Source organism: Xenopus laevis, chromosome 7L, assembly GCF_017654675.1.
Source record: "Xenopus laevis strain J_2021 chromosome 7L, Xenopus_laevis_v10.1, whole genome shotgun sequence".
Classification (NCBI taxonomy): domain Eukaryota; kingdom Metazoa; phylum Chordata; class Amphibia; order Anura; family Pipidae; genus Xenopus; species Xenopus laevis.
In genome coordinates, this window is record NC_054383.1 from 116,661,544 (window position 1) to 116,686,508 (window position 24,965).

At 40.2% G+C, this 24,965-nt stretch overlaps 1 protein-coding gene across 1 annotated transcript; it reads right to left on the reverse strand.

Annotated features, from left to right (window-relative positions):
• Positions 1–12,663: 12,663 nt before the first annotated feature.
• Positions 12,664–22,416, reverse strand: igf3.L (insulin-like growth factor 3 L homeolog). Its single transcript, NM_001088668.1, has 4 exons — positions 22,278–22,416; positions 18,658–18,832; positions 14,575–14,703; positions 12,664–12,920 (listed from the first exon to the last, which is right to left on the reverse strand). Exons 1-4 carry the CDS (start codon positions 22,341–22,343, stop codon positions 12,907–12,909), a joined length of 384 nt encoding a protein of 127 aa, NP_001082137.1. The 5' UTR covers positions 22,344–22,416; the 3' UTR covers positions 12,664–12,906.
• Between the last annotated feature and the right edge of the window lie 2,549 nt (positions 22,417–24,965).

Sequence of the window (24,965 nt, forward strand, 5' to 3'; positions counted from 1 at the left end):
ACTGTTAATATGAATGAATTTTTTTACAACACCGCCACCTGCTGGTCAATTTCTGACCAGTCTGACCATAAAGTAGTCAAGAAAGAAGTTGTCAGGAGAGAGGAAGAGGCTGCTCTGATGTTCTTCTGCTTAGGAAAAAAATAGAAACCGTCTCAAATCTTTCCTAAGCAGAAGAACATCAGAGCAGCCCCTTTTTTCCTGACAACTTCCTTGACTACTTGGTGGTCAGACTGGTCGGAAACTGACCAGCAGGTGGTGCTGTTGCAATAAAATTCATTCATATTAACAGTACATTTATCCCTTATATATTGGAATAGAAAGAAAATAAATAATAAATGTAAAGAACAAAAATTATTAGAATTGCCCCCTCATCAATTCTACATTCACTTATTTTAAAGGTTTACTTATCCTTTAATGGAAAGTACCTGTAGCTCAGCTTTCAGTTTCAGTGCACCCACAAATAAACAGACATTCACCTATAAAAATTTGTTTATAGGTTCGTGTGCTTTGGGCTGGATATGATCCCTGTATCTGCCTAATGCCCGTCTTTATTTGCATCCTCAACAGGAACAGAGCCGTTTCCTCTATCGCTCACTTTGCATAAACACAAAACCCAGTCTGGCCCTGATTAAATCACAAAGGACGAAGAATTAACGACTCGCGGGCGCACAGAAAACAAATATTTTCCAAGGATTTTCTTTTCTGCAATTATTTTCATAATTGCTTTTTCTTGTAAAAACAAGAAGCAGCCAAGGAACAAACACCATAAAGTTATAGGGATGAGGTGGGTTTGGGAAAGGGGGTTTCTAACTGGCAGTGAATTTTGGCGACGAAAGGATGTGACAAGAGCAAATATACAGACACCAGGGCGAGGCCATATGTCATTGTGTAGCTAAGACTAATGGCACAAGTGTTGACTTGTGTATGGGAGAAAACAAAGGGACTGCCTTGAAAATAATAAGCCCTGTATGTATCAGGCTAACATAGCAACTGCCAGTCTATGTGATGCCCAACCCTAACCCACTCAAGGCCAATGTGGCCTGAGGGTCTGTCAACATTTTTAAACCTGTGGCCAAAGGGGAGATCACAGAGTTGTGAGGCATTACAGTCTTGTCACCAAAGGGACCAATGTCACTGGAATCTTGGGACAATGGGGGAGGATAAAGCCCACCACCCACTCTGGACCCAGACTTGAGCCACATTCACACCACTACTATGTAGCTTCTCCCCACTGGAACATTTGTTGGGAGGTTGAAATGTGTGTTATGTTGTAATGGTTATTTGTTGTCACAAGAAGGAAACAGATAAGCACAGGCGTGGGACCTGTTATCCATAATGCTCGGGACCTGGTGATTCCCGGATGAGGGTTTTTTCCGTAATTTATATTAAGTTTATTAAATCATTTAAATACAAAGAAGCTTACATGCCCATATCCCGTGTTCTCCCTCAAATGGCGCACACCTCCCACCGCTGCAGTCACCTCGGCGTACTGGTCTCCAGTCCAGTCAAAATACTCGCTCCAAGGAAAATAATTGGGGAGGATGTCCTGCCAGGCGTAATTTAAAAAGTCAAAGCTTTATTTCAGGCTACAATAAAAACAGCGAGCAGGACTTGTACTTCCCTTCCTATGACATGTGTGATCACCTGACGCGTTTCATGCCTCGTTCTGGCACTTCATTAAATCATTTAAACATGAATAAAATCCAATCGGATTAGTTTGCCTTCAATAAATAATATTTATATCTTAATTGGGATCAAGTACAAGGTACTGTTTTATTATTACAGAGAAAAAAGAAAATCATTTTTAAAAATGTGGATTATTTGATTAAAATATAGTCTTTGGCACAGGTACTTCCCGTACATTTGGCACTTTGTGGATAACAGGTTTCCGGGTAACAGATACCACACCTGTCTTACATATAGGACTAATTACAGGTACTGGGCACTAGAGGGAAAGAATTCCCCTAGAGTTCTAGTCAATCTGTTTGACAAACTTGCTTTTTTCTAGGGGACTCCAACAGAGTGCCAAACTTTGTGACAGGCCTTTACTTCTCCTTTAAAAGTTTAACGTTTAGCGTAAAGGTTTAAAGACATTCAGCCAAATACAAATGACTTGTAGCTGTCACATCTGACAAATAAACTTCTCTGTTCAACTGCCAACCCTTTAACCATGTAATTGCCGCAGATGCCGAAATCTACTACGCAAAAAAGACTTTTATATCTGTAAAATGCAATCTGTGGCTCCCTCCACTGGGGAAACATTGAAATAACGTTTATAGCCATTCAATGCTTTCAGCTGGTCTTTCAAACAGCACCAGTTTCATACGGAATACACCCCCTAATATAAAACATAGATAGGCTATTAAAAGTCTCTGAGTTGTCTCTGCTGTATCTTGCCCTGCAGCCTTGTGCCTTTATATGGTCATTAGGCTCCGTTCTCAGTGGCTTCATATACTTACATTTTACAAAAGGGAACACATTATGTTAAATATATATAAAAAACATGCCCACAACCAAAATAGATTTTTTATATTTATTTGTATTTATTTATTGAGGTACATGTATTATATTTTTAGGGGTTGAGTAGAGTGGTAGTTTGGTGCAGCCCTCTGTTTAGCAGCACAAGGGCCTATTTCATGGCCATTCCCTATTTCTATGAGAAAAAGAGGCTAAATAGATGGAATAATTGATTAAAGTATATAAAAAAAAAGAGACTAGGAGACTAGAGGTTAAGTGAGGAGAGGAAGAATATTAGTACTGAGAGTGGGCCCCTGGTCTAAGATGAATTGGTGGGCCCCTAGTCAAAGGTTTTTTGGTGGGCCCCTGGTGTCCCAGTCCGACACTGGGGACCAGTGAACATCTATAGGGGCTATTTTTAAAGATAATTTTAATTTTTAGCACCATATATTACTCATAACTGCCTACAGAATTAGGGGTTCTTCATTTATCCTCCTTTAAGCAATGGCAAGATACATACAGTCTATGCATTTCAATGGCAGGTTAAGCAAGTGGTTTGGTTGAAAATCACTGATGTCATGTGACTGGGTTGTAGTTACTGCAATTCTTTAAGCCTCTGGTGATTCACCTGGGAATTTAGCATCGATTTGAAGACCTATGGAATCTCCATGCATGTTCCCATACCTCCTAACATTTGGAAAATAGAAAGAGGGACAACATTTTGACCATGCCCATTTTATGACCACACCCCCTAAATACCACATCCATTTTACAAAATTTGGCAGGCAATGGAAAGTTTGAACCCATTTCTGGGGGTTTTAGGGTCAGTTTTTATGTGTTATTACAGTTTTGCCAATGAAGCTGAATTGCCCTTTTAAGCTGTGAGTCTCAGTTTTCCCAAGAGACCTGCTTATCTTAAATTGTTACAGTTGTTTCTTTGCTTATCTTAAATTGTTACAAATCTATCTAACTGCAGCTGTCACATATTCTGGGCTCTCTGCTAAAAGCCTCATATTTAAGTTTTAGAAACTTTGTATGATTTTCTGGCGTCAGTGCAGAAGATCAAAGAGAAAGTCGGTTCATTTCAGTAAGAAACCTGGGACTGTGGGCTGAGCTGTTAAAATTGGGACTGTACCACGAAAAAGGGACAGTTGGGAGGTATGATGCCTCCAATGCTCTTGTGGCCTTCCCACATATCCAGTCCTGCCTCTGATTGTCCATTGAAGAATTCTATACAATGCCCAGGGATTGCGATTTAGCAGGGCAAGGGAAAATGCTTTCTAAAAATCCCCCCTCACCATTGCTCTGCCTCTTTCACTGCGAGGGAACCATGTTGGGGCACACTCATACTCATAAAGAGCTCACACATTATGCGCATACATGTGACTAGTGATGGGTTAAAAATGTTGCCGTTGTTGAATTCGCAGCGAATATGGAAGTTTTGCCGCAGGCAAATTTGTTCACGAAACTGCTGCAAAATTTCGTTGCACGACTCGTTTTCGTCATGTGTCAAATAAAACAGCGAAAAAAATTCGACACACAACAAAATGAATTTGCACGGCAAAATGCAGATTATTTACTGAGACGCAGCAGATTCGCCCATCACTACATGTGACGCATGATTGGGGGATGTGTTGGCCGGAGCTACGATGCAAAACATAATGACAAAGCCTGGGCAATCGCCAACTATACTCATGATTGTGCCCCAACATGGCCACCTGCACTTGAGATCCCTTCTGTGCAGAAGTCAGAATACCAGAAATACTGTGTTTTCTCTAATTTCCGATTGTTCCCTCATCCTGAAAGTGCCGGCAATAATTGACCCGTATAGTCTTTTGCCTGTAAGTTGCACTGCTGATGTGGTGCCTTTTATGACTATTGTACATTACTAGGTGCGTTCTGCCCCCTTGTGGCTTCACTGAGCAGTAGCGAGACAAGTCAACGGAGTTACGCAGATGTATGAACATTATGGGCCAGATTTACTTCAGTGAGAAAAAAGGTTTAACACGTGAAAAGTCATGGATGAGATTCATTTTGAGATTCAGTTCAGAAAAACGTATCTCACAGTTGAAAATTCTATTGAAGTCATTGGGAAAACCTGGAACTTATTTTGGAGTAAAGTTTTTTCTCCTCGAATTGAATCTCGTCCATGACTTTTCACGTGATAAACCATGAGATAGCTTTTCTCACTGAATCTGGCCCTATGTATCATTAGTTGTATAATAATACTAATAAGTATCATTATTATTATTATTATGGCTCCCTTTAAAAGGGTGCTTCACCTTTACGTTAATTTTTAGTATGTTATAGAATGGCTAATTCTAAGCAAATTTTCAATTGATCTTCATTTTTTCTTTTTTTTTTATAGCTTTTGAATTGCCTTCTAGTGATGAGTGAATCTGTCTCTTTTCATGTTGATGAAAAATTTGCAAACTGACTGAAATATATCCGTGATTTTTTACATTACCTCTGGTCGACTGGTAATGGTATCAACTACTACTTTGTAACTATGTTGCTGTTTAAGCAAAAGGTACCATCTATAGTTTATATATTACTACTAGCTTACCAACACAGGCACAACTAATAATAAATTCAACAACCAGATAATATCTGGGTGCTTTATACCCAACATTAAAATATATTTATATATATGTCTTTATATAGACAGTAGGACGGCTACGATCCCTGGCCCTTTTAGCCCACAACCACCCATTTAAAGAATGTTACAGAATGGCCAATTCTTAGCAACTTTTTTATTGGTCTTCATTATTTATTTGTAATGGTTTTTTAATTATTTGCCTTCTTCTTCTGACTCTTTCCAGCTTTTTTTTCACCTAAAAAACAAATGGTCTGTAAAACTACAAATGTATTGTTATTGATACTTTTTATTACACATCTTTCTATGCAGGCCTCTCCTATTCATATTCCAATCTCTTATTCAAATCAATGCATGGTTGCTAGGGTAATTTGGATCCTGGCAACCATACTGCTGAAATTGCAAACTGGAGAGCTGCTGAATAAAAAGCTAAATAACTCAAAAACCACAAATAATATAAAATTAAAACTAACTGCAAATGGTCTCAAAATATTGATCTCTACATTATAGTAAAAGTTAACTCAAAGGTGAACAAACTATTTAATACAATACCATGAATGTATGCAGCACTTTACAATAATACTATATAATATAGAGCAAAATGCTTTATCTGTATGTTGCTTGGCTGTGAGAGTTGGAGACTCAGGGGTAGACCCACCAAAGGGCGAATTGTTGCCAGCGACCTCACACATCGCCAGGTGCAAATTCGCTACCGATACGCCTATTCACTAAAATGCGAAGTTGCGCCCTGGGCGCCAAACGCTGGCGACTTTTCTCAAAAGTTACTTCAGCAGTGCGAGCATTTCCTGGCAAAGATGTGCTAGCGTTAGTTTGTGCCTAGCGAAAATTCGCTAGTGATCTTGCGTTTAGGTCAATTTGCATACGGCGGGTAATTTAAAGTTGTATGGACGTCTTTATTATAAATGTTGGTGCAAATGCTTGAAGTTACCACTTTTTATTACAGATGTCCAGGGAACCTTAATAAAGACAAGAGAGTTAATATAAAGCCCTACACATGAGCCCACTGTAAAATGAATGTTCCATATGTTATGAAATGTCTGGAGAAAACCGGTTACCCAAAAAAATTTGTCAGCCGGAAAAAGTTTAAGGCAGGACTTTTGCAGACAATTCCGCTTCAGAAAAGGAAAAGTCGCCAGCATTTTCGGCTCACAGGATAGGATGTAAGTGACAGAAGATTGAGGAAGAACTAGCTGCTTTTAAGCACTTCACCTGGTCTGAGGTGGCGAAGTCAACACTGGCGAAAGAGGTAACGTTCAGTAAAATCCGCACTTTACTGAATTTGCAAAGTAACAACTCTTAGCCAGAGCGAAAAGTCACAGGAAAAAGAGTGTGAATGAACGATAGTGACAGTCTCTTTCGTTAGCGAATTGGCACCTGCGCCTGTTAGTGAATTGGCGATGTCGCTGCAGATGGTAACACTGGCGAAAAGTCACCAGCGTTAGGCACTTCACCCTTTAGTGCAGTGATCCCCAACCAGTAGCTCGTGAGTAACATGTTGCTCCCTAACCCCTTGGATGTTGCTCCCAGTGGCCTCAGAGCAGGTGCTTATTTTTGAATTCTAGACTTGGAGGCAAGTTTTGGTTGTATAAAAACCAGATGTACTGCCAAACAGAGTCTCAATGTAGGTTGAAGAGCCAGATAGGGTCTATCAAATGGCCAATCACAGCACTTATTTGGCACCCCAAGAACATTTTCGTACTAGTGTTGCTCCCCAACTCCCTTTACCTCTGAATGTTGCTCACGGGTTCAAAAGGTTGGGGATCCCTGCTTTAGTGAATCTGCCCCTAAGGGAGAGTGGGGTAACCAGATGTTACTGGGCCCCATAATATACTAATTTTAGGCAGGGCCGGAACTAGGGGTAGGCAGAAGAGGCACGTGCCTAGGGCGCAAATGTGGAGGGGCACCAGGCACCGTACCTCTTTTTCCACCTTACCCCTAGTTCAGACGCTTCTTTACCCAACTGTGAGAGCAGTCGGCACTTCCTAGACGCATGCGCTCTTCTGCGCATGGGCGCACGGATGTTCGACTTGTGTGCTTCAGCTCCCTAGTTCACACGCGCCTGTGCGTGCACGCACTTCAGAAGGGGAAATGTAGTTGGCTGAGTTGTCTTGGGCACCCGGCTGACTTGGCCCTGCACTGATTTTAGGGCCCCCAACATATCCAGAGGTTGTCCTGTTTTACTTTCATGCTCAGGGACTCACTTACTTTTCCCTGAGGTGCAAGTACTAGAGTACTAAGGGGTGCAAGTCTGTGCCCCTCAGTACTCATCTAACAAGCACTTGCACCCCTAGGAATGCAGCACTACCATAGAGCCCTGCTCTTACAAGGCCACTTCTTTCCACTTTGCAGGAAAATACCACTAAAGAAAAGCACATTTGGAGCAGTTTGGAGCATTTTTGCATTAATGTTGCTATGTGCCTGCCCTTTAACTCGTTTTGCAGTCTTTATATAAACCACTATATTACGTTATACGTGGAATTTTCAAACATGATTCATTCATATATTAATTCAACTTAAATTAAGAGTGACTGTTGTAGCAAAATGCAGAGCTTTAGTATGTGACTGGCATCACGTTGGCCTGGTCCAATATGCAATATTTGCTCTTGCTATTTTTAGCTGATACAAAATGTGCTGAGTGCTGGAATTTTGTCCCCTTTTTCATTATTCTGGCACAGAAATCCCTGTACTGCAGTGTCTGAGCAAACAGGCTCACTATCTGCTCAGCTCTCAAAGATTCTGTCACCAACATTAACCCTTCTCTCTCTAGATTAAAGGGGAACTTTCATTTCCATGTTTTTATTCTTTTTTCCATAGCTTTGATTTTAAATATAATTATGTTTTTAAGTTTTACAAACCACTGATTTGCTTATCTTATCATCTCTACTTTATTTTGGGGTGACCTTTGGGGTGACTACTTAGTGGAATGCTTTCAGACAGAGGCCCAGCCCTGGAGTTCTTACCCCTAATGATACTGAGCCACTTCCCGTGGCCAAACTAGGCTTCTATAATCCTTCACCTCATCACCTAGAGTAATACTAGAGTATTATGCATAAAGCACTTAAGAACACAGTCCTTATAGCTATAGAAACAAGCAGTGGCGTAACTAGATGTTACTGGGCCCCACAGCAAATTCATTTTATGGCCCCCAACATAACCACAAATTGCCCTTTTTTACCAATATATATTGAAATTGGTCATTAATTAGGGCCTCATGGGGCCCCTATACCTCCTGGGCCCCCCTGCAGCCGCAGGGTCTGCTTCCTCTGTAGTTACGCCCCTGGAAACAAGTCAGAATCACTTTCATTTTAATTCATTCGTTTTAACCAACTGTTTATTTATTTTCTGAGGCTTAACATTTCGTTTGGGTGTTAGAGCTCAGAGCTGCAGCTGAGAACTAACACCTCATAGCACAGAATGGAGCTTGACTGCTAAAAGCAGGGGGAGGCATTCTGATGAACTGAGACTTTGGGGCAGATTCAATTCAGTGAGAAAAAGCTATCTCAAGGTTTATGATGTGGAAAATCATAGGCGAGATTCAATTTCAGGAGAAAAAATTTTTCTCCAGATTCAGTTCCATTTCTTTTCGATAGACTTCAATAGAGTTTTCACGTAAATTAACTGTAAGATCATTTTTTCTGAATTGAATTGCATCTCAAATTGAATCTCATCCATGACTTTTCACGTGATAAATAGGGTTGCCACCTGTCCGGTTTTGACCCCGGAAGCACATTTTATTTGAATGGCTGTCCAGGTCAAAACTGCCTGCCTGTTTTTCCAAATTAGGAAAACTGGGCAGGATTCTCTGATTGACACGGCAAATGGACAATCTCCGATCGCCAGATAATAGCCCCACCCCAATGTCTTGACCCCGCCCTGTCATGTTATAACCCACCCATTGTGCCATGGCCCAGCCCCTGCCTGGAGTTAGACAGGCCAAAAGGTGGAAACCCTAGTGATAATCTTGAATAACCGTATATGAAGCTCACCATCCTCAGGCTTTGCCTTTAAAACATTTCATTACAGCGGAAAAGTAACACAAGCTTTCAGGGAAAACCCCTTCCTCATAGTGAGAAACCTTTTTCTCGTTGAATTGAAACTGGCCCATTATCTGCTTTGATGAAACATTTTCCTGACTCTTCACATGGATTCCCCAGTTCGATATTTAGTAAGTCTACCCCTGAGAGTTTGAGAGCATTTGGGAATTAGCATTACACAGGGGTAACCAGTCTGGGGTTCATACTTGGGTTGGAATATTTACATATTTCCATGTCTATACAAGGTTTCAACAGGGAAAGCTAAAACAATGAATCAACATATGTAATATAATGAGCACTAAGGGTAGGACTCCACAAACGATTTTGTCGCAATCCGACGCACTGCGTCAAAAATAAGGTAAGAGATAGAATTGTCCCATGGTGTTGCAGCGTTGATCCAACGCGACACAACTGTCGGATGCAGATGCTGCGTCTGCATCCGACAGTCATGTTGCGTCGCATCAACGCTGCAACACAATGCGACAGTTCTATCTCTTACCTTAGTCGCATGCATTTTGTCGCATTGTGTCGGATCGCGACAAAAGCACTCGTGGAGCCCTACTCAGAGGTGCGCAGTTGTACTTCTGTCTGCAGTTTAAAACACCGCTCCTAAGGCATTAATCCTTTACTGATGTTGGGTATCAGTCCTGATTGCAATTTATGCCACAGGGGTTCAGTTGGGTTCTGTGCAGGCCAATCAAGTTCTTCTACTGTAATCTCAGCGAACCCACTATGCACTGACCTTGCTTTGTGCACGGGGCATTATTGTGCTGAAACAGGAAAGAGCCTTCCCCAAACTATTCCACAAAGTAGAAAGAATGGAACTGTCAGGAGTATTGTTGAACACCGCAGTCATTTGTTGCCAATTACAGCTGCGTCTTAAATAGTCAGTTCAAATAATTAGAAGGGATGTCCACATACTTTTGACCCTAACCGCCCCTCTGTTTATGAAATGCTTGTCTAAAGTGTCTGAATCTGCATGCATGTGGGTACTGTTTTTATATAGTGAATTATGTACCCCCTTTTGTAAAATATAAGCATAAGTGACAAAGGCAATGCCAAGGTTCTGCCTACCCCTGGCCCTGGGCCGAGGAGTTCCGTGACCCTATCAAAACATGAGGCTAAATGGCTCTTGTGTATTACAGCCCTATTAAGGCTTATATTGCATTCATTGTATGCATTAAAAGAGACATTCTGTATGGCATCTGGCCACCTTCGGCACTTTGATGGAGGCCGATAGCAGGGGAGTAACTACAGAAGAAGCAGGCCCTGCAGGGGGGCCCATGAACTTAGAGGGGCCTAATTAATGAGAAATTTCAATATACTGTATCTTGGACTGAATTTGCTGCGGAGCCCAGTAACATCTAGTTATGACACTGGCAGACAGTGCTGTATTTATCGTGGTGTGGGTGACACCCAGGTCTCTGCACTCAGTTTTGAAGTGCAGAGACTGGGTATCAATTTTTCTGTGTGCAGGGCAGGGTGCAAAGTGCAAGACACTTGCAGATTACACCTGGTTTTTGCACTTTGCTCATTGCCCTATACATAGTAAAGGACCTCCAGAGAATACTGCATTTTGGAGGTTATTTACTAAAATTCGATTTGATCTGGTCATGTTTTTTTTTTGGGCAAAAACTCATGGGAAAAAAAACCTCAAATTGCTCCTAGATTTTTTATACTGCTAAAAATCAGAATCCGAAAATCAGCCATTTCAAAACTGTAATGGTCATGTGGAAATCAATGGCAATGTTCTTCTGCAAAGCCCAAATGCACTTGAAATGTAATTGGCCAGAAAAGCCAACGGCATTACATAAAATGGGCTAGAGAGGCTACAGCCAAGGCCATACCAAAAAATCCATGGGTCACCAATGGAGTTAAAGCTGTACACCGAGAAATCAGGTGAGGCACACAAACCATTTGCAGGACATTGTGTTGTTTGGCCAAACTGTTTATTTGCTTACATTCCAAGCAGCACAAATGCCAGTTTTTTCAGGAAAGTGGCACAATTTGTTCTTATTAAAAACATGAATTCAGCAAACCATAAATAGCACCATTATCAGGTTCACATGCAATATCTGCCTGTATGTTTTGTTGTGCAAGAAAGGGCAACAGAAAAAACATATCTCACTGTTTATTACGTGAAAAACTTTATTGAAGTCTATGGGGGAAAACAGGAACCGAATGAGGAGAACAAAAATGTTTCTCCTCCCATGAGTTTTCATGTGATGAACCATGAGATACATTTTTCTCAATGAACTGAATCTGGCCCAGTATATTTTATTGCTTATGGTGTGCATCAATTATTTTTATTTGCAGTACAGTAGCACATACATGGGGTACCCTGAGAAATATGGCGCCTCCCAGTCCCTTCCTCTAGATGTCAATTATTTTAGTTTTAAAATAATTATATATATATATATATATATATATATATATATATATATATATATATATATTTATTTAATTTATTTAGTCTTTGCCATAGACTCCCAGAAAAAAACAACACAATCCATATTTTACTGTGCACTTAAATCTTTACTCTTCCCTTTTAACCTCCCATTATAACGCATTTTTTCACAGCAGTTTGTTCCCGAGTAAACACTGTATCTCACACTATTCTGCTCTTTTTTATTCTTTAGCAGCCCATCAACAGGTACCATGCTTGGAATGAATTATCTGAACTGCTCCCAACCTTTACTTTCCGACAAAGCCACACCTAGACATTTCTCCTATTTACTTTCCCTCTTTGCCCCTCTGACTCGGGACTGTGCAAATATAACCAAAAGGCACATTATAATAAAGCTTTTTACCCCTTGTTTGGTTAATATAAAGCAGTTTTCTTATCTTACAGCTGAAATCAATTCTTTTCATTTCGCTACATTCAAATGTTTTTTATTTTGTTTTTTAAATGCAGTCACCTTGGATTTTTTTTATCTGGATATTGAAATATGATAAGTTACATTCAAGCAAAGATATGCTTGCTTCTTGGTTGCTTATGCAGGTATGGGATCTGTTATGCGGAAACCCGTTATCCAGAAAGCACCGAATTACAGAAAGGTCTTCTCCCATGGAATCCATTATATCCAAATAATTCAGATTTTTAAAAATGATTTCCCTTTTCTCTGTAATAATAAAACAGTAGCTTGTACTTGATCCAAACTCACATATAATGAATCCTTATTGGAAGAAAAACCTGCCTATTGGGTTTATTTAATGTTTACATGATTTACTAGTAGCTCCAAATTACAGAAAAATCCATTATCCAGAAAACCCCAGGTCCCGAGCATTCTGGATAGCAGGTCCCATACTTGTACTACCGTTTAGGGGATTTATACAGGCAAACGTATGGTTTGGTTGGATAACTAAGTTTCCATGAAACATTAGGCCTGCAGGTCTCTAGTTTAAAATTGTTGGCCTGTAACATACTCTCAATATACCAAATTCTGAATGTTCTTAAGGTACTGAAGATACTTTTGAATTGGAAGCAGAAAGCCAGAAATAGTAAATGAAATTGCAATGATCCACAGCAAGGCGAGGAATTAAACAGCCATTTACACATTTCCATGCCAGCTATCATCTTGGAAAAGCCAATTCGGTCTCGGGCTCATTCACAGCTTATTGTAACTATCTTTGCCAAAGGCGCTTGAGCACTCCATTACTTGGGTCTCCTAAGGCTTGAGACAATTCCATTTTCCCCCTTTGTTGCAGATTTCAGAGGCAGTGAACGTCTTTATTCTGTATTTGTTGGACATCCCTGAATATGTTTTAAACTGGTGGCATAGGTCTTGGAGAATGATCTTAGGACTTTTGCTCTAGAAGGCAAAAAGAGAGAAAAATAAGTTCATACACAAAATATACACCGTTTCTGCCAACATCATTAATAGTTTTTTGTAAGTGTAACGATACTTTCCCAGTAGACACCTGCTAGATTAGAGTGTGGAGGATTCCGTGTGGAGTGATCAGGGTGCATGTGTTTTAATACTAAATATTTACTACAGTTATAGGGCCTGTTATCCAGAATGCTAGGATTCTGGGGTTTTCCAGATAATGGATCTTTCTGTAATTTGAATTGTCATACCTTAAATCTACTATAAAATAGTATAAAAATTAAACCGAAATAGACTGGTTTTGCCTCCAATAAAGATTAATTATATCTGATTTGGGATCAAGTACAATGTACTGTTTTCTTATTACAGACAAAAAATTTTTGGATTTTTTGTATAAAATGGAGTCTATGGGGCCTTAATGTAACATGGAATTTTCTGCATAATGTGTTTCCGGATTACTGATCCCATATCTGTAATAATTTTTTGGATTTTAACCTATTGAAGGATTTGTTGTACATCTCCATTATCTACTTGATGAAAGTGAAATGCTATCTGCTATGGGACTTATTGAAGCTATGTCTATGTGAAGTTCCTTATTTTCAACCCAATAAATAATTTTTTACAGTTTAAAAATCACTGTTGCCTAGGATTACTTGCACGAGAGATATCCCTTTCCCAGTTTAGAGAGGAGTCTCATGTAACAGTGTTCTACCTTAGCAAGAACCTAGAAAGCAGTACTTTTTTGTCTGTACTACAATATTTGGCGCCCAACGTGGGTCTCAACTGCCAACCCTAATTAAAAGTATCTACCTAGCGACCTAGTTGACCCCTGTGTCTATATCACATTTATGGAAGTTGCGGATAGGGAACAGATAGGGTTTGTAGGTATTAGCAGAAAAGCTCCTGTTATGACACATTCCAGGTGTGGGAGACAAGGTAGGTATATTGAGCAGTTCTGTGCTTTTATATTATATTATAATATATATATATATATATATATATATATAAGTTGGCTATTTGATAGCCCCTGTGTGGACAGGCAGCCTACAGGAGGCTCTGTTTGGCAATAGATCTGTTTTTATGCAACCAAAACTTGCCAAGAGCCAGGAATTCAAAAATAAGCACCTGCTTTGAGACCACTGGGAGCAACATCCAAGGGTTTGGTGAGCTACATGTTGCTCATGGGTCACTGGTTGGGGATCGCTGCTCTACACGATGGGACCAAATACAGGTATAGTGGGAATAGTAACCACTTAATACAGTTAAATTCTCTGTATCTTTTTAGCTTAGCTTCTCAACAGAAGTCTAGAGCACACTATGTGCAGTGCCACTGGTGCTCAAAAATGGCCTCACAAGATTCAATATGGAAGGCTGCTGTTTCCAACTTTGAAGGCCTGGATCATTACTGCTATAGGGATGCTGAACCTCTGGGTCTAATACAACACTGTATATAAAATACAGCATTTCTACCCATGTTCATTTTGGTTTGTAGTTGTCTGTTAACTGGATCCATCCTCATGTTTCCTATAGGTAGGCCTGGAGATTACCAAGGCCCTATTAAAAATCATACTATTATGCAAGGGGCTTGTACAGTAGGTCCCAATAAACCAAATACCGGTGATGCGTGGTATGAATTTACCTTCTCTGCCAGTGAAGTTAGTGACTGGAGCCGCACAGTAAGACTCGAGGATAGCAACACTACACCCACAGAAGCAGCACTCCTCAACTATACCAGGTCGGTTTCTGTTACGAAAAGAAGCTCCTTTGCCTGAAAAGAAAAAAAATAAATGAATAAAAGATATCTTGGAATCATTCAGTGCTTGCTGTCCTGATACAGACTATGTAATAAATTGGGTTGTGCACCACTTAATTATGGATAATAGGTGTCACATAGGAGCTACACAAGCAATTAAAAGCACAAGCCTGCAAGTTAAGGCAAATTAGGGAAATTATAATGCACGTGTCAAAGACCTGGACAAAGTAAACATATTATTATATGTACATGAGATTGATTTTCAGGTTAGGGAACTTGTTGGCCTGTTGCCTTGGGCTTTCATACAGGTCACTGGATTTTGAGATGGCTTCTTATGTCAACCGACAGGTTAAATAATAGTTAGACCTACGGTACAACAATCACTGGAGGGCTTCCTTATTCACAATATATCAAAAGGGGCAATGTTTGTTCCTGGTCTAGTAATCTACAGCAATCAGGCAGAATTAACTGGTCACATCTAATTGGTCGGTATGGTTTACTAGATCTGGGTAATTTATTTTAATATCTGGCCTGGGCCTTATGCTTCTACTGGGTCAGGAACCCCTAGACGAGTTGTAATATCCTTGTATTTTGTGTTTCTTTTGTAACCGAAAAAACTAATAGTTTAAAAAGCAAAGTGAGAAACACATCCTTTTTTTTAAAAAAAAATAAAAGAATTCAGAACTAGGGCTGAATAACACCATCTCTTTTTGGTCAGGGCCAAATGAATGGCTGTAAAGAGGACCTTGATTTGATAATAAACATTAATGGAACATGTTAAACAGTTACTAATACTAGAATTTAACCTACAAGGGTACAGTGCATTCACTGTGCAAATGTTACATTACTTTCCTAGAATGTGCACATATTCTGTATTGTAATCTGTGCCCTGAGTAAACACTGCTGCAAATTGGTTTATATTTCAGTTTGTCGAAGAAGAAAAAATACCCCCAATAAAACAGGTGTTTGCTTAATTTCACTTAAAATTAAATGCAAATGAATTCTGTGGTGTTTACTTTGTTCTCCAGAAGAACAGAATCATTTGAGCTTTGCATGGATATATCACTGATATATCATTTTAGCTTTTGCATTTATATATTACTTATATTATCTTACTGCTATCATTTCAGGCACACACTGAACCTTTCTTCTATATCTTTTTATGGGGCAGAATCAACCACTGCATCTGGTCCAATGACCCCACCAAAAGATTTCTTCATGCAAGGTTTGCAATGTCCAACATTTGTGATATTGGTTTCAATAGCTTACCTCTGTGAACAAACGGAATGGCTCATTGCATGGCACACTTAAAGGAGAAGTAAACTCTAAAAATGAATATGGCTAAAAATGCCATATTTTATATACTGAACTTATTGCACCAGTCTAAAGTTTCAGCTTCTCAATGGCAGCAATGATCCAGGACTTCAAACTTGTCACAGGGGGGTCACCATCTTGGAAAGTGTCTATGACACTCACATGCTCAGTGGGCTCTGAGCAGCTGTTGAGAAGCTAAGCTTAGGGGTCGTCACTAATTATCAAGCAGAAAATTAGGTTAGTCTGTAATATAAGCTGATGCTACAGGGCTGATTAATAAATTCTGATGCTAGTTGCACTGGTTTCTGTGCTGACATGTAGCAATTATCTGTATTAATTACTAATCAGCCTTATATTGTGACATTTCTATTCTATGTGTACTGTATATTGTGAGTGGGTCCCTAAGCTCATTAAGTGACATCAGCACAGAGCATGTGCAGTGAATCAGCAGAAAAGAAGATGGGGAGCTACTGGGGCATCTTTGGAGACACAGATATTTACTACTAAAGGGCTGTGGTTGCCTTGGGCTGGCACAGAAGCACAAAACATCATATACAACATTTCTAGCTACTTCTTTGGTTAGGCTTTAGTTCTCCTTTAAGGGATTGTCACCACAAGCCTGGTTATCTGCGTTCTTAGGTGACAATTAGGTCACAGAAACCATTCTAGGTATCCATGATGGAAAGCAATATTAGACAAATTCATACAGTTACCAATGAAAATCTGCATGAGAAAAGTGGAGCAATATTAACCTTCCAAAATGGTATCCAGTCTTAATACTGGCCCAACAGGGTTTCTAGGAAAACTCTGTGGTCCTTCTGCTCACCAATCTTTTTGGTTCTACAAACACCATTTCTGTATGAGAACATTGAATAGAAAAAGAGGAAAGAAGGATAGATCACAGTTTGTAAAGAGAAGACGCTAGTGGAGTTGTGTAATAAAAAGCACCAAGATTGCCCAGGGGCAGTAACAAATCAGCAGGTAGCATTTACTGGTCACCTGTTTAAATGCAAACATCTTATTGGTTGCTATGGATTACTGCTCCTAGGCAAACTTTTTGCTTTATATTACATATGGGGGCATGTTTGCCCAGGTGCAACAACCAATAGCAACCAACCAGCAGGTATTGCTTACGAGTCACCTGTTAAAAGCAAATAGCTTATTGTTTGCTGTGGGTGATTGCTACTAGGCAAAATTAGCACATTTTATTACATATGGGGACAGAACATTATAGAAGAGAAGAGGACAAATAGCTTGGAGAGTGGGTATTTTCTAATACAAGGTTTTCCAGTGGGCCAATGGCACCTGAGACCTAAACTGACTGTATCAATAAGAGTTGCAATGTGCGCATTTCCTACTATTGCTCAACTACAATGTTGCAGATAGAAGAGATAGACATTGTAGGCACTAAGTAGCAGATCACTACTGTAAGAGGTAATTTGTCTCAGTTATCAAAATGTTTCCCCATTCCCTGTTGATTTTTTCACCAAAATATATTTGCCAGATTTGAAAGTCAATTATTCTCTTGGTCACTTGGTCTTATAAGTCAGACATCACTTGCCCAAGGTGAAAGTTGTAAAAAGTTGTAGAAAGTTGTAAAAAGTTTTTTCAATCTCCATAAAAACCTGAATGCCATTCAAGTCTAACTTATTCAAGCTTAACTCATGGGAACATATATTTAATAAATCTCCAGTAGACTTCACTGCATATAATTAGGCCGTGCCATTTATTGCACCTCTGCAGTTCTGTTTAAATGCAGATTTAGGTCTCTTGTACTTGTTTAAAGTTGTGCTATCCTGGTGGAATCCATGGGGTCCTATTCAGATGACTTTGAAAGCAAAATCTAGCTCTAAAATGCACAATGGTGGTTGTGGTGACATTGTCTTATTCATGTGACAACTAGAAGTAGGCAACAGAGGCATTTCCTTTGGCAAAACACTGGGGGCACAATTGGAGAGGGAACAACTAGAGAGTGGCAGAGTTGGCCAACCCCTGGTGGGAGGAGGGTTGTGTAGAGCAACTATTTGGGAGGCAGGCAGGGCACTGGGCCAAGTAAACCCCAAATTATTCATATATTGTCATATTAACTTTAAAAAAAAAAAATTGAATTACCCGACTGTGTCATTACAAATTGTTGACAACTACATGGGCAATAAACCTTGAAACTAATGGTCTAGGTCAGTAAACCCCAACTAGTGGCTCTTGAACAACTTGTTGCTCACCAACCCCTTGGATGTGGCCTTAAAGCAGGTGCTTATTTTCAAATTACTGTCTTGGAGGTAAGTTTAGGTTGCATAAAAACCAGAGTGTCCTGTAGGCTGCCAGTCCACATAGGGCCATCAAATCATTGTCCTTACTTAGTACACCCAGGTACCCATTATGTCAAGATCACCTTTCAACAAATTAATAGGGGTAATCCCAAAAACTAATAATTAAAGGTTGCAATAATTTGTTAATACAATTATCCATGAAACCTGGTACTGACTTGAATTTAGATTCAATAACATTGATTAAAAAGAGTAAAACTGTTTGTGACATGGTCATTAGAGATATTCGACTGCAGGGCCAGTGGTAACCCAGTGATGCAAACAAGAATATATTTTTGGATAAGGATGAATTCAAATAAAGGATAAAAGGTAATAAAAGCAGACATACTGACGTAAAACCCAGTAGGTCCACAGATAAATTGCAGGATGTCTACCAGTTCTGAACCACAGAGCAGCTCCTTTGAACGTGGTCTCAGACAGCGAGCGTTGGTGGCTTCCACGTACAGTGTAAACACAAGAGACAGGCACAGCACCATCCGGCTGAATGGGAACGGTGTCACTTTCTAGGAACATCAGAAACAATATTGAGTCAGTATTTAATGCAAACAGAGAGAGGCAAAGGTTACGCATGGAAAGCAGCATGTTGCCCGGCTCTTTCATGGGGCTTACTTTTCTTCTAGAGATCTTGAAGGAATGCGAAGCTCAGTGTCCCAGAAGTCAGACTGACTGGAGTAAACAAACAGCACATGCACAAGGCTTAGTCATTAACCATCAGATCTATGGTCAGAACCTTCACATTTTCCTGCAAAACTGTGTTGCATATACATATTCGTCTGGGTGGCACACTGTGTCGTATCAGAAAGGTCCCTGAGTGGACCGAAACGTCACGTTGGCTGTAACTGCACTTATTTAAATACAAAACTTTTCACTGAAACCCCTGGAGTTGCTGGTCATTTGAACAGTATATATATATATATATATATATATATATATATATATATATATATATATATATCTATATATATATATATATATCTATATATATATATATATATATATATATATATATATATATAGACAAATACAAGAGGTCCTCTGCACTCAACCCATTATCAATATATTTAAGACAGCCACATTTTGTGCATACTGCTACTGAAAAATGCCTTACCCTTTAAACAAAACAGGGATTATTTGTCCATATATAGCAATATATTTAAGCTGGCCAACTATGTCAAAGTCATCCCATATCTGGCCAGTCCTACGCTCAATTTTATCTGATTCATTAACAATTCTATTGCTTCATTATACATTTTACAGAGGGACTAAGTTTTACCTGCAACTTATTAGCTGCTTTCAAAGTAAAACTCCCAAACTTGGCTGCCCTTTTATTAGACACCAGTGGGATCACCTGACTATATCCCAGCTATAGAATGGCTAATCCTAAACAAATTTTTAATTGGCCTTAATTTTTTCATTTCATAGTCTTCTTCTGACTCTTTCCAGCTGTCAAATGGGAGTCACTGACCCCATCTTAAAAAACGGACCTTTTTTTTAAAGGAGAAGGATAGTCTTCTTCCACTTGGGGGTGCCAAATGTTAAGCACCCCCAAGTGATTGTTTATACTTACCAATGAGCACCACCACTTCTTCTTTCTTCAAATTTCCTGGGCAGGTGCATGCGCAGTAGAACGAAACTTTAGTTAAAGTTCGGCTTTTCTCTCTACTGCGCATGCGCAGCCGCGAAAAGAGAAGAAGCCAGAAGAGGATCGCTCCTAACATTTGGCACCCCCAAGTGGAAGAAGACTTTTCTTCAAGGCTGCAGCTGCACATTTATTGTCATTGCTTCTTTTTATTGCTCATCTTTGTATTCAGGACCTTTCCTATTCATATGACAATCTCTTATTCAAATCAATGCATAGTTGCTAGGGTAATTTGGAACCTAGTAACCAGATTGCTGAAATGCAAACTGGAGAGCTGCTGAGAAAAAAAAAAGCTAAATAACTCAAAAAACCACAAATAATACAAAACCAATTGCAAATTGTCTCAGAATATCACTCTCTAGGTCATACTAAAAGTTAATTTAAAGGTGAAATACTCATTTAAGCAGCTCAATGAACCCCTAGAGGAAAATACTTTATTTTTCTTTCACACAGATATTGCGTTACATTTGGTTAATGCCTTACAAAAGGAAATTACTGTACATTAAATACAGTATTGTTGCCAGCAATCACAATGACTATGGGATAATTGCATCCAATGTCGGAATCCTTTTTCTCAGTCTCTGGACAAACACTGAAATGTTTGCTTGGTGGTGTGAGCAAGGGAGGGGGGTAAGGTCATGGGTGCACAGCTGTTCATAGGTAGGGCAGACAAGATAATAGGATCCTTAGCAAAATAAAAATAAGCCTCAGTTGGGTCAATACAACATCAGCATATACATTACACTTCTGTAACAACAGTGTAAATCATCTCATTCCAACCCTTCATATGGGAAAGGCGTTTGGGACTTTGTTCACAATTTGCCCTTTCTGAAAGTATCAGCTGGGCACACACTGCCATCATTTTTTTTTTGTTTTGCTGTTTTTCTGCATTGTAAAGAAAGGTGCAGGGAATGAATAGGGTCGGCTGTTTATTGTAACGCTAAAGAACAAGCTCAAGTGTGCAGAAAAAAGCGCAGGCATTTAGGGAAGCCGTAGTGCAGCAGTGGTCAGGCTTTTTCAGTTCAAGTCCCCTGTGATGGTCCATTCTTTATCCCCCTTAGCTTTCCAGAATTTTCCAGAAAATATCATATTCGTTCAGCCATATGCTAACCCTAACTGGCCTTCAAGCTGAGCTGTCAGGTGGATCTAGATAGCAAGTGGCCATTCTTCCCAATTCTCATCCTAACTGCCATTTGGGTTAAGACCCTTGTGCCACTACTGCAAGGCACGATCATATAAGCACAATGAGCAGATACAGCGGGAGTTGTCCATTGTGTTGGGAGCTGCACTGACTCACACGCATGCTCTGCTCACAGGGTGATGCTGAGAAATGTCAACTTTCATTTTCACATTTACAATTTCCAATTGCAACCTAATGCAATCAGCGCTGGTTTTACGCAGAGAAGGCATTAGATCAGGACCCCAATACGCAACGAGCTCTCCATCCGGAACACAAAATATCCTACACAACCTACAGTTATTGATCTATTTACTGCAATCAGTAGCTCTCCAACAGTTGTGATCCAGCCACCATAGTCAATAGGTTTTCTAAGAGAATGCTGGGAGTTGTTGTTTAGCAACAATTGGAGGCAGGGGCATAACTACAAGACCCTGTAGCTGCAGAGGAGCCCAGGAGGTATAGGGGGCCCGATGAAGCCCTAATGAATGGGCAGTTTCAACATATATTTGTAAAACAGGACAAACTCTGGAAATGTTGGGGACCCTAAAATTACTTTGCTGTGGAGCCCAGTAACATTGAGTTACACCAGTGCTTGGAGGGGAACATGTTGCACATTCATGCATTATTTTTGACTTTAAGTTTAGGGCTTTGGTTTCTTCCATTACCCAAGGTCACCAGCCCAGAATGCAATCCCTATATAAGCTCAGCAATATCAATATGCTCATATGTACACAATCCAAAGTTTGGCATCTACTCTACCATCAACCACCCCAGTCAAATAGATTTAACTATTAAGGCAGAAGCCTTAAAAATGACTATTACTGGAGGGGGAGGAAAAACCGTTAATGCTGACTGTCATGGGGGCACATCTTTCACCAATGCAGTTTTGGAAGAGCTGGATCCCCACCCTATTACCAGAGAATTTTTTAATTTGCCTTTAAACGTATAGTTGTCATGAATATGGTGGGAAGCAGCTCTAAAAACAGATCTTTTTGCCTTTAAAGTGTTAAGTCAGTGATCTTAATATAAATGTCCAACAAGCATGAGGGTTAATGTTTCATACATAGAGGATTGCAAAAGTCAAAATAGGGGGTGGGGTAGGGAGAAAAGCCAAATAAAACGAGGTTACCTTTCTTGTCAGCTTTGCCTTTTTTAGCTTTTTGGAGTCCTGTAGACACATGGCTGTCACTGGCATGTATTATCGTCTGTATGATAGCATGCAAACACTTTTACAGCTTTGGCTTCTACATTCAGGACTTTGCACCGTGCTTGCTCTCAGGCCATCTGGCAGTAAGTTCTGATGTTCAGGCGGTGTTTGTCTGAGAGAGAAGCCCATGAGAAAGAGAGGGTAGCTGTGCAATATATGGATTTAAATGCTGGAGGAGGATCCTTTCGCTGCTGTCCAGCTGAAGGCGGGGGGAGGGTCTCTTGCCTAAAGATCAGTAAATAAACCCAAATATCCCCCTCATCCTCACTATCTCACTGACTTCTTTATGCACGGCGACAGTAGGAGTGGAATTAATTTCCCTCGGAAAGTGAAAAAAGAAGCTGTGAAAATATACATAATCTAGTTCAGACATTAAAATCTTTCTTGCCTGAGGGGAAGGTACATCGTTTGGAATGTGTTACAGGTTCTTCCAGCATGGAAATCGCTGTTGGAACTGTTTTGCATTTCTCCAAAATGTTTCCCCCTTTGGGCATTAGAGACGTCTTGAAGGTCTATCCGATCACACATGCTCACATGGAGGGTTGTATGGATGAGTAGCGGAAATGGTGTCCAAGGTTTCTCTTGGAAAGGGCCGTGCTAGCGGAACAGACATAAACAAAAAAAAGGTGCAAGTGTGTTCCATTGAATAAACAACAAGCAGACCTCAGCACAGAAATGCTCACTCTGGGGTTCATCTGTCACCACCACAACTGCCTTAAGGTGGCCATAGATGCACAGATAATATTGTACAAAACAAATTTTAATACGATATTCGGTGTGTGTATGGTGGGAAACGAGCCAACCGATATCGCCAGAAGACTTGGATATCAGTCAGCTTGTCGATTGGACTGGACAGAAAATTTTGATTGGGTGCCTTTGGAGGCACCTGAACATCGACCATTGTTAGTGCTGAATCATCAGATACAGGTAGAATTCTATTGTTTCTACCTGTATATCTGACGATTCAGCTCTACACGTGTGTATTGAAACGAACGATCTTTCTTGGAAAGATCTTTTCCAAGAAAGATTGTAATTGTTACATCTATGGCCACCTTTAGTCAAAGTGTCACCCATATATAACTGCAGAAAGAGGTGGCAGCAAGTTAGAGATGTGTCCAGTGTTTTTTTTTTCCACCGATTACAATGCCAGTCAAAATGCTCCGTGCCATAGGCATTATGCTTATCATCTCTTTGGGGTTACAACCAAGTGGAGAGAACAATTCGGGTCTTCCATGAAAATGGTCAAAACATGATAATTATGCTCATCATCTCTTTGGGGGTACAAACAAGTGGAGTGAACATTTAGGGTCTTCCTTGAAAATGGTCAAAACCCGATTTCCCTCTCAAATTGTTTGCTGCTTTTACATACAAGGAGAAGCTTTGGTCTGTGTTTGTGCTTTCATTGTTATATGAAGGTGTTGTTGTGTACAGCCACTGTCCTGGCTTTGTATATGAAGATGAAAAAAGCTGATAAGCTTCAACAAATTAGTCTGTAGTTGTGCTTTCATTTATAATTGTATTTTTAAATTCAAAGTTCCAAGGAAAAGCACTATACCAGGTCCAGATTTGCAACCTGTGGATTTGGCAGCTGTAAGATGCCATAGACCAGTGATCCCAACCAGTGGCTTCTGAGCAACATGTTGCTCACCAACCCCTTGTATGTTGCTCCAAGTGGCATAAAACTAGGTGCTATCAAGCCCAGATTTGTGGAAAGGCCACCAAAGGCCCGGGCCTATGGCAGCAGATTTGTAAGGGGCGGCATGCTGCCCAACCGCACCCACATTGGTTCCGAAACATTGGGGATACAATAGTTTTCAAAGTTTCCCCTGCACCGATCCCCATTGCTCCGGTCCCGATGATGAAAATTTGTGCAAATAAAGGGGAGGAGATGGGGTGACAAGCGGCAGCGGGCCTAGGGGTGCCGCTATATAAATATGGCCCTGGGTGCTATTATTGAATTCCAGGCTTGAAGGCAAGTTTTAGTTGCATAAAAACAGGTGTACTGCCCAACAGAGCCTCCTGTAGGCTAATCCACATAGGGACTACCAAGTACAGCCCATATTTAGCATCCACACAAATGTTTCATGCTTGTGTGGATCCCCAACGCTTTTCATAATTGCATGTGGCTCATGGGTAAAAAGGTTGGGAGGCCCTGGCATATTCTGTCCTATTTAGTGGGATGGTGGTGGGTTTTTGGGTCTATGTCTACCTGAAATGCCACTGCCTATTTAAATCCCAGTCCAGGCCTGTACTATACAGTGGCATTTTAAAGATGGACTGTTAGGGCTGTTCCAGTTCTATATTGCCAATTGGTGTCCTATAGTGTATTCTGTAATGCTGCTTATTCCCTCAAACATACTTCTGTCCTTTTTTATCAAAGTTCTCCTAATGATGCCATCAGCTAGTAATCCTGGTGCATTAAAGACATTTGGGAGGGGATGGGACAATGTGGCTTCTTGGTTGCACTCACAAAGTTGATCTTAACCTTGATTTGCCACTGGCATTCCTTAGACAAAAATGACCTTTTTAAAAAGGTGGCTAAAATTGCAATGAGCAACGGTCTGCCTCTGAATCACTGTGGTGGACTCTGAACCTTTAAGGCAGTGATGC